This window comes from Perca flavescens, chromosome 21 (assembly GCF_004354835.1).
Source record: "Perca flavescens isolate YP-PL-M2 chromosome 21, PFLA_1.0, whole genome shotgun sequence".
In the NCBI taxonomy this organism is placed as follows: domain Eukaryota; kingdom Metazoa; phylum Chordata; class Actinopteri; order Perciformes; family Percidae; genus Perca; species Perca flavescens.
This window is the reverse complement of record NC_041351.1, coordinates 29,366,226-29,380,071: the sequence shown is the minus strand read 5'-3', so window position 1 is coordinate 29,380,071 and position 13,846 is coordinate 29,366,226. Positions and strand designations below refer to the sequence as shown.

Sequence of the window (13,846 nt, the reverse complement as noted above, 5' to 3'; positions counted from 1 at the left end):
ACTTTCGCCTCGCCATTATTATTATATTGCAGCAAACGCTGTCTGCGTGAAGATCTGAAAACTGTAACCACACTTGCGACCGCTTTACCTGCATTGGCGTGACTCACTGTGACCTAAACAAACCGCCGAGGCGACGTAGTTCGGGCCGTCTGCACCTCACCTGTGTGTGTGTGTGTGTGTGTGTGTGTGTGTGTGTGTGTGTGTGTGTGTGTGTGTGTGTGTGTGTGTGTGTCAGAGCCCCGCTCTCTGTCAACATGCAGAGAGGACAGATAAGCGCACTTACGCGCCCTCAGGTATCATAATTTGGAACCATTTGTTTTAACGTAATTCGGTCCTTAGTAGTACCGACGTTATTGGGTCAGTACCCAAAAAAGTACTGTGTTCGATACCCAACCCTAACCATCATAAGAACCCAAACTTTCCCAAATTAAAAAAAATATATATATTTTGATAAATGAAGTCTGGAGGTCCAAAATCGATTTCTAAAATGTCCAAAAGGCACAAGTGAGTTGATTTAGAGATTTAGTTGTATTTTGTTCCAGTGAGTCAGGTTCACTACAGTAAAACTAAAAGCAGTTTTTCCAAGTTCAGACCGAGTTGGTGGAACATGACGTAAATTTAAGTTTATGCTGATAATGCTTCTCTTTCACTCTTCACTTTTTTTCTTCAAAATTTGAATGCAGGGCTTTTACTGTGCAGTATTAATAGTTTTACTATTAATATATCCGCCCCTGGGAAACATACCCAAGAACACGCGACTACTCGCAGTCAGAAACTGGTGAAATACACTTAGCGGAGGTTTTCATTTCCAAATAGGCATATTAGTTGCTTGCTTTGACATGACCACTGTGGTTATATAGCAGCAAGGACACAACAAATGCAGCCTGCAGCACTGCAGAATGAATATAGAGAAATGTTAAAGAAATATATTTTTTTTTTCTCATCTGTGTCTAACAGATTCTTACAGCTCAAGACCTGGTGGACTTCTCACCTGTCTACAGGTGTTTACACATTTACACTGTGCTGGTAGGTGTCTCTCTGTCACACACACACACACACACACACACACACACACACACACACACACACACACAATTATTCCAAAAATGTAACATGATGAATAAATGACGGCATTTCTGTAGGACCTCTGCTCTAATGTACCAGCCCTCTCTGTACTGATCACTGCACCACATATACTAAAAGGTTAACTGACATGTTAGAGGACTCAAGCACAAACGGGTTCAAATCCAAGTCCATCACAGCAGAACAGTAACATCATATTGATCCAAGGCCTATTCATACTGAATACTACATTTCTCTGTTCATTTGAGTTTGATCAGCTGCCTTTAGCTATGTTGTTACAATAGTGCCATAGCTCAAAGATTATTATATATAGTACTCTATATTTCATTTTCCTTTCCAACAATTCTTAGAGAGAGAGAGAGAGAGAGAGAGAGAGAGAGAGAGAGAGAGAGAGAGAGAGAGAGAGAGAGATGGGGGAGAGAAGGTAGATGGCAATGAAGAGAATTTTTGTTTTAAGTACTGTACATTTTAGTGTTGACTTTTTCGTCAACGATATTGCATGTTGATATCGGCACAATGAAGGCGGTGCTGTCTCGTCATTGTTATCGTTAATGAATTTATCACTTCTGCAGAGGTATGAATTTCCAAATGGGCTTAGTGGCTGGACGGTTATAAAGTAACAAAGTATGGATTTCATTAGGGGAAGTATTTTGCCGCCAGTAATGATATTAGTTCTGTAAGTAGCACACTTACACAACCTGTCTCCCTTTGCCCGTCGGCTCCGAGATTAGGTTGTCTTCTGCTTTCTGCTTAGAAATTGTTAATTTACAGTTCACCGCAACTTAATATGATATAGTGTCTGTCTTTTGTCTGATATCTAGTATCTGCAAAAAATGCCTTTTTAGTGAGATTCTCTGAGTGGATTTAAGATGGGCTTTTATTGTGAAGGGTAGACACGGAAGAGCCAGCGTTATGGCAGTTTTTTTTTCCTTAACCTTTATTGTATGGCCGTTTAGTTTTATTCACAGTTTGTCAATATCCAATATCAATGCTATCCAAACTGCTCAGAATTTCAAAACCCAAGTTCATAGGGTATCCAGGAAGCCAAGGGTGCCTTAGATTGGATAAACAGTTCTTGGGATATTTGAAACACACACACACACACACACACACACACACACACACACACAGAGGGTCTTCAATTTTATAGTTAGATAAAGACCATCTGGCTTGTAACATTAAACTAATTGTGATCTATTTGTCGTTGTCAGTAACTTTTGAGAAGGTTATTGAAGTCTGTTGTATTTCTATGTCTGCAGGGGGATCGAGAAACATTTGAGAACTACTACAGGAAACAGAGGAAAAAACAGGCCCGGCTAGTACTGCAGCCACAGGCTAACATGGTGAGCAACACACAAGCAGGCCCAGGTAGCATTACAACCAATGGCTAATGTAGCAGCAGTATCATGAAACACGCATGTAATGCATATTTAGGAAATTTAAAGGACCTTATTAAATTTGTAGACCATACCATTAACATTCCTAACTTCAACTCTATTTTATTGGGCAAAATGTTTTAGATGACGCAGCTTGACCCACAAACGTAGCAAAGTTGATAGCCAGTTAAGGAAATAAACAAATAAGGCAGCAATAAACAGACCCTTCAAGTTATTTACTTGTAATGTTTGCAATTCACTGAAGTAAAAAAATACACTGTAAAAGGTTAAAGCACTGAACTCCAATTCTGACTTGAAGCCACTATGTGTAGCATTTGAAAAGTTCTGTTTTTGTTGCTTTCTAGTGGTGGTATCGAAAAGATACCATGGCAGAGAGCAATGCCTGCTTCTACCCCCATACACTTCATTGACTTCTACCAGGATGCAATACCTTGCAATGCTATCAAAATAAAGTTAAAGATTATATAGTAAAATAGAATTTCTACACATAGTGGCTTTAAGTAAAAAGCAAGTGTTAGAGAGTCAGACAAAATGGATGTTGTATATATATATGGGCATTGTTAAAAGTTAAAACATAATTCTTGTTTATTACTTGTTGCTGTTTGGCAACCAGCTGTCAAGTTTTAGAGGTTAGAATTTCACTGAATGCACCAACAACAGTTTGCAAAACAATCTTTGCTCACAAATGCAATATCATGTGATGACCACCACGTATATATAATATGTTAACCATTCATGTACTGTGTGTAAATATGGCTTTTTGTGTGTGTGCGTGTGTCCAGCATGAGACTGTGGAAGGCTACAGAAGATACTTCAATCAGATTGTAGGGTAAGGTCTTCCTCCCATTTTCACTTCATTGTCACAGAACAGAATCTTAACATCGCATTCTGCTTGCCTTAAAACTCTGTTTCATTAGTATGTCTAATCAAGTTTGTGTCAGTCCGTTCTGTTTGTTTTAATGTGAGCATAAATAAAAGTATTGAGATGTGTGTGTTTTCTGTGTCAGGTTCTTTGTGGTGGAGGACCATATCCTCCACGCCACGCGAGGGCTGGTGACCAGAGCTTTCACTGATGAACTGTGGAACATGGCCCTATCTAAGATCATCGCTGTGCTCCGCACGCACTCTGTAGGCCCTCTCACACCCACACACACAAACACACACACACACACACACACACACACACACACACACACACACACACGCATGCACTTACACACTTACACATACACACACACACAAACGTGCGCACACACACACATGCACTTACACACACATGCACGCACTTACGCACACACGGACGTACACACGCACAGATACACACACAAATGCACTCACACACTTACACATGCACACACACAGACACATGCACGCACACCCACACACACACACACACACACACACACATACACACGCACGCATGCACTTACACCCGTGCATGCACGCACTTACACACACACACAGACACACACGCACGTGCACATGCATGAACACACACACAAACAGCAGGGAGTGGACTGTGAATGGGAAGAAGACTTTTTAGAGTTAACTGAGATAATAGATCCTGCTGTGGATCTATTTATCCTGGAAGACCCTTCATTCACTGGCTGACACACACACACACACACACACACACACACACACACACACACACACACACACACACACACACACACACACACACACACTGTGGAGGTCAGTGCACCCACAAACACACTAATGATGTCACTCTCAAGAGAAAAGGTCAAAACACACATACGCATGCTGCCAAAGAGGAGGTCATTGGGGCCTTAATGAGAGACAGATTGCAACAATAACAGCAGATTAAGAAGGCATATTCCTGACCGCTGGGCTCCAGTCAGTTGTAAATGACCCAGAGGATTATGCTAACAGGCCAGAAAATGGGCCACACAGCGTGGGGTGAGAAGACTAACAAAGGCCCTGGTCTCCCCCCTGGCCTCCAGCCCCTCTGCTGAGCCATGACACAGGCAGCTCCACACGGCCAGGGTCCTGCCCTTACAACCACTGCTTGACAACCCCCACAGGGAGAAAGTCTTTTTCTCAAACCTGGCCATTAGCCAGTCCACCTCTTATTCACTGTAAAATGTCCAAAACCTTTTGGAAAATAATACAAGGTCTTCATACTGTTAGTTATCACTGTATTTTAATAAACAAATCCCTCACAATAAAAATTTTTACCAATTCATTAATACAACAAATTAAAAGAATGCTCTTAGAGCTACAAAAGATTGTCAACCATTAAATTAATGGCCAACTATTTTGATAATCAATTACTCAGGTCTGAGTTATTTTTTATGAAAGAAAAGTAAAAATTCTCTGATTCTAGCTTCTTTAATGTGAATATTTATTAGTTTCTTCTCTCATCTGTGACAGTAAACTGAACACCTTTTGAGTTGTGGACAAAACAAGACATTTGAGGACATCATCTTGGGCTTTTAGAAACACTGATCAACATTTTTTTTACCATTTTCTGACACTTTTATATTTATATATATTTATTTATTTATAGACCAAACAACTAATTGAATAATCGAGAAAATAATTAACAGTTTAATCAATATAAACATTATAGTTAGTTGCAGCCCTAAATGCACTAAAACATCATGTCATATTCACATATAGCATGGATCAGAACATTGTACATACAAACTAATAAAACTGTCCAAACCGGTGAGATCCCTTACTGCCACTGCTGTGACTTGCTGCTGTTTAGTCAAGTCTCCAGCTGATTGTTGGTGTGTGTGTATGTGTGTGTCTGAGTAAACAAAGAGGCAGGCAGCCGCTGCTTTACGTCAAATCTCAGGCTGTGTTCATTTGCTCTGTTGATTTACACACTCCTGTGTTTGGCAGGATCCTTGTGTCGGTGTTAAGGGACTTGACTGTGCTACTTTCAGGGTCATAAATCACTCGGCTTTCCAGAAACATGGAGAGACTTTGTTAGTGTTGATTGACCCTTGGCTAAGCTCCTCCCCCATTAGTTACTGGTCCTATGCCTGTCAAGCTTTCTATTCCAGCACTTTATGTACACTGTTTACAATGATAACTGTGGAAGATTTGTCTCTTAATATCACAGTAATTTACATAACAATGAAGCTGTCTACTTTACACACCAATTCACTACTGTATTCCCTACATAATAAGGAATAACGTATTTACTCTACAGTGAGCAGTGAATTTAATGAGCATCATTTGATAGTCCATGCGGGCACGTGTGACGTCATGTCCCGTCAATCAATTAAATTGCAGGAGGATTTTGAACTTCTGACCTCTACCATTGAGAACCTCGGCAGATCATGTATTCTGTCTGGTCCCATTCCAACTTTAAAACATGGCAATGAACGTTTCAGCCGTCTTTTGAGCCTAAATCAGTGGCTTCTAAATTTCTCTACTGCAACCGGCCAGGGTTATGTTAACAACTTTGATTCATTCTGGAAAAAATTCAGTTTGTATAAATCAGATGGTCTCCACCCTAAGATGAGGGGGACCGGTCAGCTGATAACGAACCTTATACAGTTTGTTGCGTATGAGGTACCACCCAGGTATGATTGACTACACCTAAACCTGTTGTCCCCCCTTCCCGTCAGCTCAATCTCTATCCCAGTAATAACTGCATGCAGGAGGACCAACTTATGCTTGAGACGAAGGAGTCGGTCATCTCTTTTATCTGTTCCTATGCAAAAGCACAATGCCCCGCCCACTCTTTCCATACCAGAGCGCCCGGCGATTCCCCTAAGTCCTCAACTCCCCTTAAGATTGCACTACTAAATATAAGGTCACTTCCAAGTAAGACCTTTTACATTAATGGCTTGGTTTCCCAGCATGAACTGAACTTTCTCATTTAACTGAATGCTGGTTCAGCGCTGGCGCGGTTGCAACTCTAGTAGAAGCCTCCCCTCCAGATTACAATTTCTTGTTCTCTGCTAGGCAAGGGAAAAATGGAGGCAGGATTGCGACTATCCATTCCAACTTTTTTAATTGCACTAAATTAAATTTAGGACATTTCACAACCTTCGAACACTTAGCCTGTTTATAGACCACCCAAGCGTAATAATGAGTTTCTATCTGAGTTTGCAGGTTTCTTATCTACAAAATAACCATTCACAGATTTTTAAATTACAGGCATGCCTGGGGGGTAGACAATAGCAGACCAATCGATATTGTCTAGGGTCAGACTTTTTGAGAGACTGATTTTAGAGGGAAAATATTTTATTTATACCAAAATGGCGCCCAATATAGTGAATTTTTGATCTCAAATAAAAATAGACCTTTTCTATGTAGATGACCGATATGACTATGCAAAGGTACTCAGAAGGCCACTCTCCTAAACAAATAACTTTTGTGATGATATTTAATGTAACAATGTAGTTAGCTGATGACATGCAAATTCTTGGCTATGAAAGTAGCACTGGATTCCTACTGTATGTAAACTAGTTAGCCAGCCAGGCTAACATTAGTCACTTACGACAAACACACTGTTTAATCCATGCCTTGTCCTGTATTTTTGGTTTTGGTAAGTGACATAAAAAAGACAACTCTCTTTAAAAACCCTTTAGCTCCAACAGTTGTTGTTTGGGGGAAGGGTTTAACACACCATCATTTTGCTTTTTAAATGAATGAATTAACAGAGCAACTTCACACAGGATCTGCTACTCTAAGTGGTAAAGGCCATTTTGTTTGTTATTTTATTTTAAAAGCAATCTCACATCTCTTACAAATCTCAGAAACAATTCTTCATACATGTTAATCATATTATTGTCTCGTCATAGATTTTGTCCCCAAGCATGCAACTTTTGAGTGTTTGCTGATTATGATGTTTTGTTATTCCCAGTCATACTGTGATGACCCAGACCTGGTCCTGGAGCTGAAGAACCTCATAGTCATCTTCGCTGACACGCTACAGGTTGGTTCAGAGCTGTACTTCCTTTGAAACCTCCTGTGACTCTGAAGGCTGCAGAAGCACTGAGATGATCACCCTTGACTCTCTGGATGTGTGATGTCTGTGTTTTAGGGCACTTATTGTTTCCCACAATGCACTGTAATATCTAGTGAATATCGATGCTCACTACAATATTAAAACTATACCACAATGCATTGCGAATTTCTGCAACCAACAAGTAACATAAATTCATAATTCATGAATTCATGATACAGCTCATAATGTAATCGTTTTGTAGGTAAGGGGATGTCAAATAGCTAAATATGTGTTAGCTGTCTTTTGCTGGATTGTTGTTTGGAAGAACAAGGTAACATTGACAAATTTTTTTTTTTATTGGAATCTTTTGGGAAATTTCATTTGAATCGGCTCATTGGTTCCAAATTTAACACGCACAAGTTTTGGTTTCCGTAGCGGCCATCGATCTCCCAGGCGCCTGTTGTGTTGCAGCGATGGACCACAGTAAGCAGTGCTCTAAAGTGGGCCTTTATTTTACGTTGAAAAAGCCTGGTAAAACTGTAAATCACCATTAAATCAAAATGAAATGTCCCTCTTATCTGTGAATTAAGCATGTGATCCGTTTCAACTCCACCCCTCAAAGAATCGGAACTGGAATGGAAAGGAAAAATCAGAATTAGAATCAGAATTGTTCAAATCCAAACGATGCCCAACCCTACTGTTAGTGCAGAGAAAAATGACTGTGTAGTGTCCGATCGTGTTTTTTTTCATTCAGCCCATGACACCCCTGACTCTCTGGATGTGTGATGTCTGTGTATGTGCGTACAGGGTTATGGTTTCCTAGTGAACCGGCTGTTTGACCTGCTGTTTGAGGTCAGAGACCAGTACAATGAAACTCTGCTGAAGAAGTGGGCACTGGTTTTCAGGTGAGTTTTGTTGATGTGTGTGTGACTGTTTGTCTATAATTGCATTTCCGTTCTTCATTTTACATGTGAGATATTCACTTGAAACAACGCAGGTAGGTGTATCATTGTGTTTATTTTGTTTCCTGTTACGGTTGGGCAATATATTGATATTATATTGATATCGCTATATGAGGCTAGATATCGTCATATCCTGATATGACACAAGTGTTGTTACATTACAGTAAAGTGATGCCAATTCCTGAACTTACCAGACTGTTCTATCTGTTCTATTATTATGTCTTTAACCACTTAGTTATTATATCCACATTACCGATGACTATATATTAAAAATCTCTACATGTAAATATTTTGTAAAAGCACTAATTGTCAACCCTACAATATTGCCACAATATCGATATTGAGGTATTTGGTCAAATATATAGTGATATTAAAATTTTCTCCATATCACCCAGCTTTACTTACTGTACAGCAAAGACATTTCATGCAATAAAAGAAAAAAATCGTGTTGTTTCTTTAGAAGTTTCTCTCTCGAAAACGAACATGACAGATATGCTGTGGAAGGTGACATCGGCGTCTGGTTGAATATGACACTTTCTAAAATATTTTTTAATGCAGAGATAGGTTATCCTAAAGTATACCTGCGACCGTGTGTATTTACTAAAAGCAGTACACGTGGGTATATTGCTCAAAATGCGAAAATTAAACATCTTATCCTATCTATCATGTGTGATCTATCATGGGGTTGTGATGGCGCAGTGGATATGACACATGCCTTTGGTGTGGGAGACCTGGGTTCAATCCCCAGTGTGATACCTGAGCAAGGCACTTAACCCCTAGTTGCGTGTTGGCGTGCGACCTCTGACATACTGTATATAGCCATTGTAAGTCGCTTTGGATAAAAGCGTCAGCTAAATAACATGTAATGTAACGTATGTTGATTCACAGTGGCCCACTGTGCTGTCAATTCATAACAAAAACGGTCTTAACAAAAACGGTCTATGCTTTAAAGGCAATATGAAGAAGGAGTACCTCCAATGTCTAGGTGCTTCTAGTCCCAATAGGAAATGCTTTTGCAGCTATGAAATTAGACAGTGAGTGCATCTGCATTCTGAACCGTTGATACGCATTCTACACAGCTAGAAACTGACGTGTGTCACTATAGTCAACATGGAACATTGGATGAAAGCCTGGATAAAAATGCACTAAAAACCAAATCCTTTAATTACATTTACAGGTGACCCATTAACTAATTTTTTTCTTTTCGGTATTCTTAATAAAATATCTCCTAAACGAGAAAACCAGGCTCAGTATATAAAACCGTGGAGCATGCACGCTTTTAACACCCAACCACTTGCTCCCCTCACACGCGCTCGCACACACACGCACACAAGCTTGTGATTGGTCCAGATTGGTTCACACATGATAGGGTAATAAATGTTGTCTTTTCCTTTTCAAGAAAGTCTTTATTGTGTATAAAGAAGACATGAGCATTTGGCCAATGAAATGTGTTTCTGTTACTGTTACAAGATTGTTTCTCAAACTTCTTAGTCCATTTAATGAATTATCTCATCACACGTCATCTGAGGTCACCCTTTAACAACATAAGCCGGCAGATACATTTTAATTAAAGGAACAAGATAGGTTTATCTGTGTTTTTTGCCCCCAACGGTGCCTTCCAGGCAGCACTGCCTGGAAGGCACTGGTTATGGTTAGGTAATCAGGGTTAGGTTTTTGGGTTAAGGTTAAGGTTAGGGTTAGGTGCCTTGAAGGCAGCGGTCACAGCGCTGCCTGGAAGGAGCATTTGGGGGGCAAAAAACACCATCGAGCACAAGATAGTCTTCTTTTCATTCTACAATAGCTCTCCATTGCTGATTCAGCTTAAAAATACATTAAAAAGTGTTGTTTAAATCTCAATGTTTCTATAACTTTTGGTCCAGGTAAGGTAACTTAATATTTTCAGAGAGTAATTTTCAGATTGTTGTCTTAACACGTGTACAATTCTCCATGATAATTACCACATCATATTGTCATCTTTGAATGAAATATAATAACAATTGAACTAACTGTACTTTTAGAACACTTAGAACACTCAAAGAGAGAAATTCTCAAAGCTCTAATACTCGTACCAAAAATGTAAGTGTGCACTAAATTGTGTTATTTTTTTCCCCACAGGGAGATCTTTGAGTTGGACAACTACAGTCCCATCCCAGTGGAGACAGAGGAGGAATATAAAATGGTAGTCAGCCGCTTTCCCTTCCACGATGCTGAGATAGAGAAGGTAACAAGTTCAAGTACCATAAACTTACAAACCATAGATCCGAAGCAAGACTACTTCTAGTTTTAGTTACTTAATTGTGCATGCATATAGACACATTCAATTAAAAGAACTAGAAAGTTGGTCCTCAGCAGATATTCACAAAGCAGACACACCTACACACCTTTTACCCTCCCTTACCTTCCACAGCATTTATATTCACAGAATCATAACCCTGAAAGCATAGGAGTGAGTCTTGAAATTCTTAACCTGGGTGTATATTAGATATTATTAACGATCTAATACTGTTGTTTTGTGTGTGTGTGTGTGTGTGTGTGTGTGTGTGTGTGTGTGTGTGTGTGTGTGTGTGTGTGTGTGTGTGTGTGTGTGTGAGCAGCAGGACTTTCCAAAGAAGCTGCCAATGTCCCAGTCTGTCCCTCAGATCTACACACAGGTCAAAGAGTTAATTTACGCCAGCCTCAAGTTCTCTGAGTCCTTACACCGGAGGTTAGTCTCACAGAACATTTAGTATGGCTGTGTCCGGAATAAGTCACTATTCCCTTTTTTAGGGTGCTATTACGTGCTCAGCCATTTTCTCTGTGTCTCATGTCCAAATTGTAATTTAAATTTGTGGAATACATTTTAGGGCACTTGTTGTTTCCCACAGTACACTGTAATATCTAGTGAATATCGATGCTCACTACAATATTACAACTATACCACAATGCCTAGCAACTAGTCTATATCCACTAAATTCCACTTTTGGGATTGCCGACGGAAATTCTGCCTGATGTCCCTCTTTTCGGCCGGATGTCCGTTACCTTCCACTTTCTTTGTGTTGTAATTTTAACCTCCGGTGGATTTGTGAGGACTATGGTTAACTGCTCCTCAGATCTCTGCAGGGTAAATACAGATAGCTAGCTAGACTATCTGTCCAATCTGAGTTTTCTGTTGCACGACTAAAACTACTTTGGAACGTACACATGTTCCACCAAAACCAGTTCCTTTCCGTGGTTACTTTGCAGAGGCACCATGGCTCTGCACCGGTGCTTAGCCCCGCCCAAGACGATTGTGATAGGTTTAAAGAAATGCCAATAAACAGAGCACATTTTTCTCCCACCCCGGAATGCTGTGTGGACTAGGGCAAAGCGAGACTACCATATGTGTTAGCTGTCTTTTGCTGGATTGTTGTTGGGAAGAATAAGGTAACGCTGACATAGCGACGGTAGGGGATGTTTATTTTGTGCGACAGCAATAACATACCTGTTAGCTAGGATGGGGCATCGAGAACCAGTTCCTACTTGGAATTGTTTTAAAATTTACGATTCCATTTTTTTATTGGAATCATTTGGAAAATTTGGTTGTGAATCTGCTCATTGGTTCCAAATTTAACACGTGCAAGTTTTGGTTTCCGTAGCAGCACGTGATCTTCCAGGCGCCTGTTGTGTTGCAGCGATGGAGCAAAGCAAGCGGTGCTCTAAAGTGTGCCTTTATTTTACATTTAAAAAGCCTGGTAAAACTGTAAATCACCATTAAATCAAAATAAAATGTTCCTTTTATCTTTTATCCTTTATCTTCAGCCCATGAGCTCGCTATATAGTCTGCTACATAGAAGTCCCTGATATAGTGAGAAAGTTGCAGTGAGAGAGTGAATGATTCCGGACACGGCCTATATGTTCACTTTCAGTTTGTTGAGGTGGACACTTGAACATTTTACACTTCTTATCTTGACTGACTTTTTGCCTCTTTGTTGTGAAACTGTGGAATAGCTGGACTTGTTAGACGTAAACTTTGTTTGTGTGTTCAGTTCAACAGAGATTGACGACATGTTGCGGAAATCAACCAACCTGCTGCTGACAAGAACACTCAGCAGCTGTCTGCAAAACCTCATCAAGAAACCTCACATAGGACTAACTGAGGTAGGAACAACACTGCTGTTACTAATCTCACACACACACACACACACACACACACACACACACACACACACACACACACACACACACACACACACACACACACACACACACATCATACGCGGTCTCAGGAAGAAGAGTGGTCTTCCGCTTATCACAAAGTCGGTGGTTGGATCCCTAGGCTAGGCTAGGTATCGTAAATATATTATACTGTAACCGATACCAATACAGTGACTTTGATACCCATTCCTAAACGATAATTTTTTCGATACCAATTTTATGACGTTACGGCACACAACTTTTTATTTCTTTTTCTGCTCCTACTACGTGAGCCCCGTCTCTGTGTGTAACTTAGAGTTTTTCCTTCGTGTCTCTGCGACGTGTAACATTAGACAGCCAATCACAGACATTATAAGATCTTGGCAGAAGCATGCTGTATGCTGATTGGCTCACTGACTCTGATGAGATTTACTCCTTAGGTATTGAAATTGGTTATTGAAACTCAACACCTTAGAGACAATTCGGTTGGTGCCTATAAAGTATCGATTTTGGTACCCAGACCTAGTCATTTGGCAGGATACAGAACCCCAAATTGCCCCTGATGGCTGTGGAGTGTGCTTGTGAATGTTTATGAATGTGTGAATGGGTGAATGCTGGCTTGTGTTTTAAAGTGCTAAGAGTGGTCGCTAAGACAATAAAAGTGCTGTATAAATATAGTTCATTTACCTTGTAGAACCAAGAATTTAGTCATTTAGTCTGAAGTTGTAACCTTTGTGTAGCTGGTGCAGATCATCATTAACACCACCCACCTGGAGCAGGCCTGCAAGTATCTGGAGGAGTTTATAACCAACATCACCAATGTCTCCCCTGAAACGGTACACACCACAAGACTCTATGGCTTGGCCACGTTCAAGGTAAATTGTCTTTGTGTTAATTATACCGTTTGTTGCCATGCGTTTTGTTTCTGCTTTTCATTCTTTTCTAAATCACACAAACTGACCCAAATGGTAGTATACAGCACATTATTTTCTTTTGTCCTTGGTGCTGGCAGACAATTCCAGGGCCTGGTGACAGGCTGTTCTGCTCTTACAAATAGCCCTGCAGTATTGTCTGCTCTTATTAAAAGAACTGTGATGCCAGCCATACCAGATTGTTGCAAAGTAGCTTTGGAGACAGCATGCTAAATAAAAGCAGCATTAGCAGAGAGTCAAAACATTAATCAGCTCTCATGTGTTTGGCTGAGTTCTGATCATATGGTTGTTCTCCTAATTGGCCATAGTACATATCATGTTAATTGTGTGTCCTATCTTATCATGTAGTGTTATTTACACACACACACACACACACACACACACACA

General features: G+C 40.2%; 1 protein-coding gene across 6 annotated transcripts in view; it reads left to right on the top strand.

Annotated features, from left to right (window-relative positions):
• The window catches only part of exoc6 (exocyst complex component 6), a 91,652-nt gene that overhangs the window by 45,369 nt on the left and 32,437 nt on the right, over positions 1-13,846 (top strand). For 4 of the 6 annotated variants that reach the window (XM_028568198.1, XM_028568196.1, XM_028568193.1 and 1 more), the window contains 10 exons: positions 958-1,026; positions 2,343-2,426; positions 3,263-3,309; positions 3,488-3,608; positions 7,330-7,401; positions 8,221-8,318; positions 10,491-10,596; positions 10,970-11,079; positions 12,380-12,491; positions 13,268-13,402. In XM_028568198.1, the coding sequence (XP_028423999.1) occupies positions 958-1,026; positions 2,343-2,426; positions 3,263-3,309; positions 3,488-3,608; positions 7,330-7,401; positions 8,221-8,318; positions 10,491-10,596; positions 10,970-11,079; positions 12,380-12,491; positions 13,268-13,402 (954 nt within the window). The remainder of the gene's footprint in view (positions 1-957; positions 1,027-2,342; positions 2,427-3,262; positions 3,310-3,487; positions 3,609-7,329; positions 7,402-8,220; positions 8,319-10,490; positions 10,597-10,969; positions 11,080-12,379; positions 12,492-13,267; positions 13,403-13,846) is intronic. The other 2 variants (XM_028568197.1, XM_028568195.1) reach the window with 1 other exon arrangement.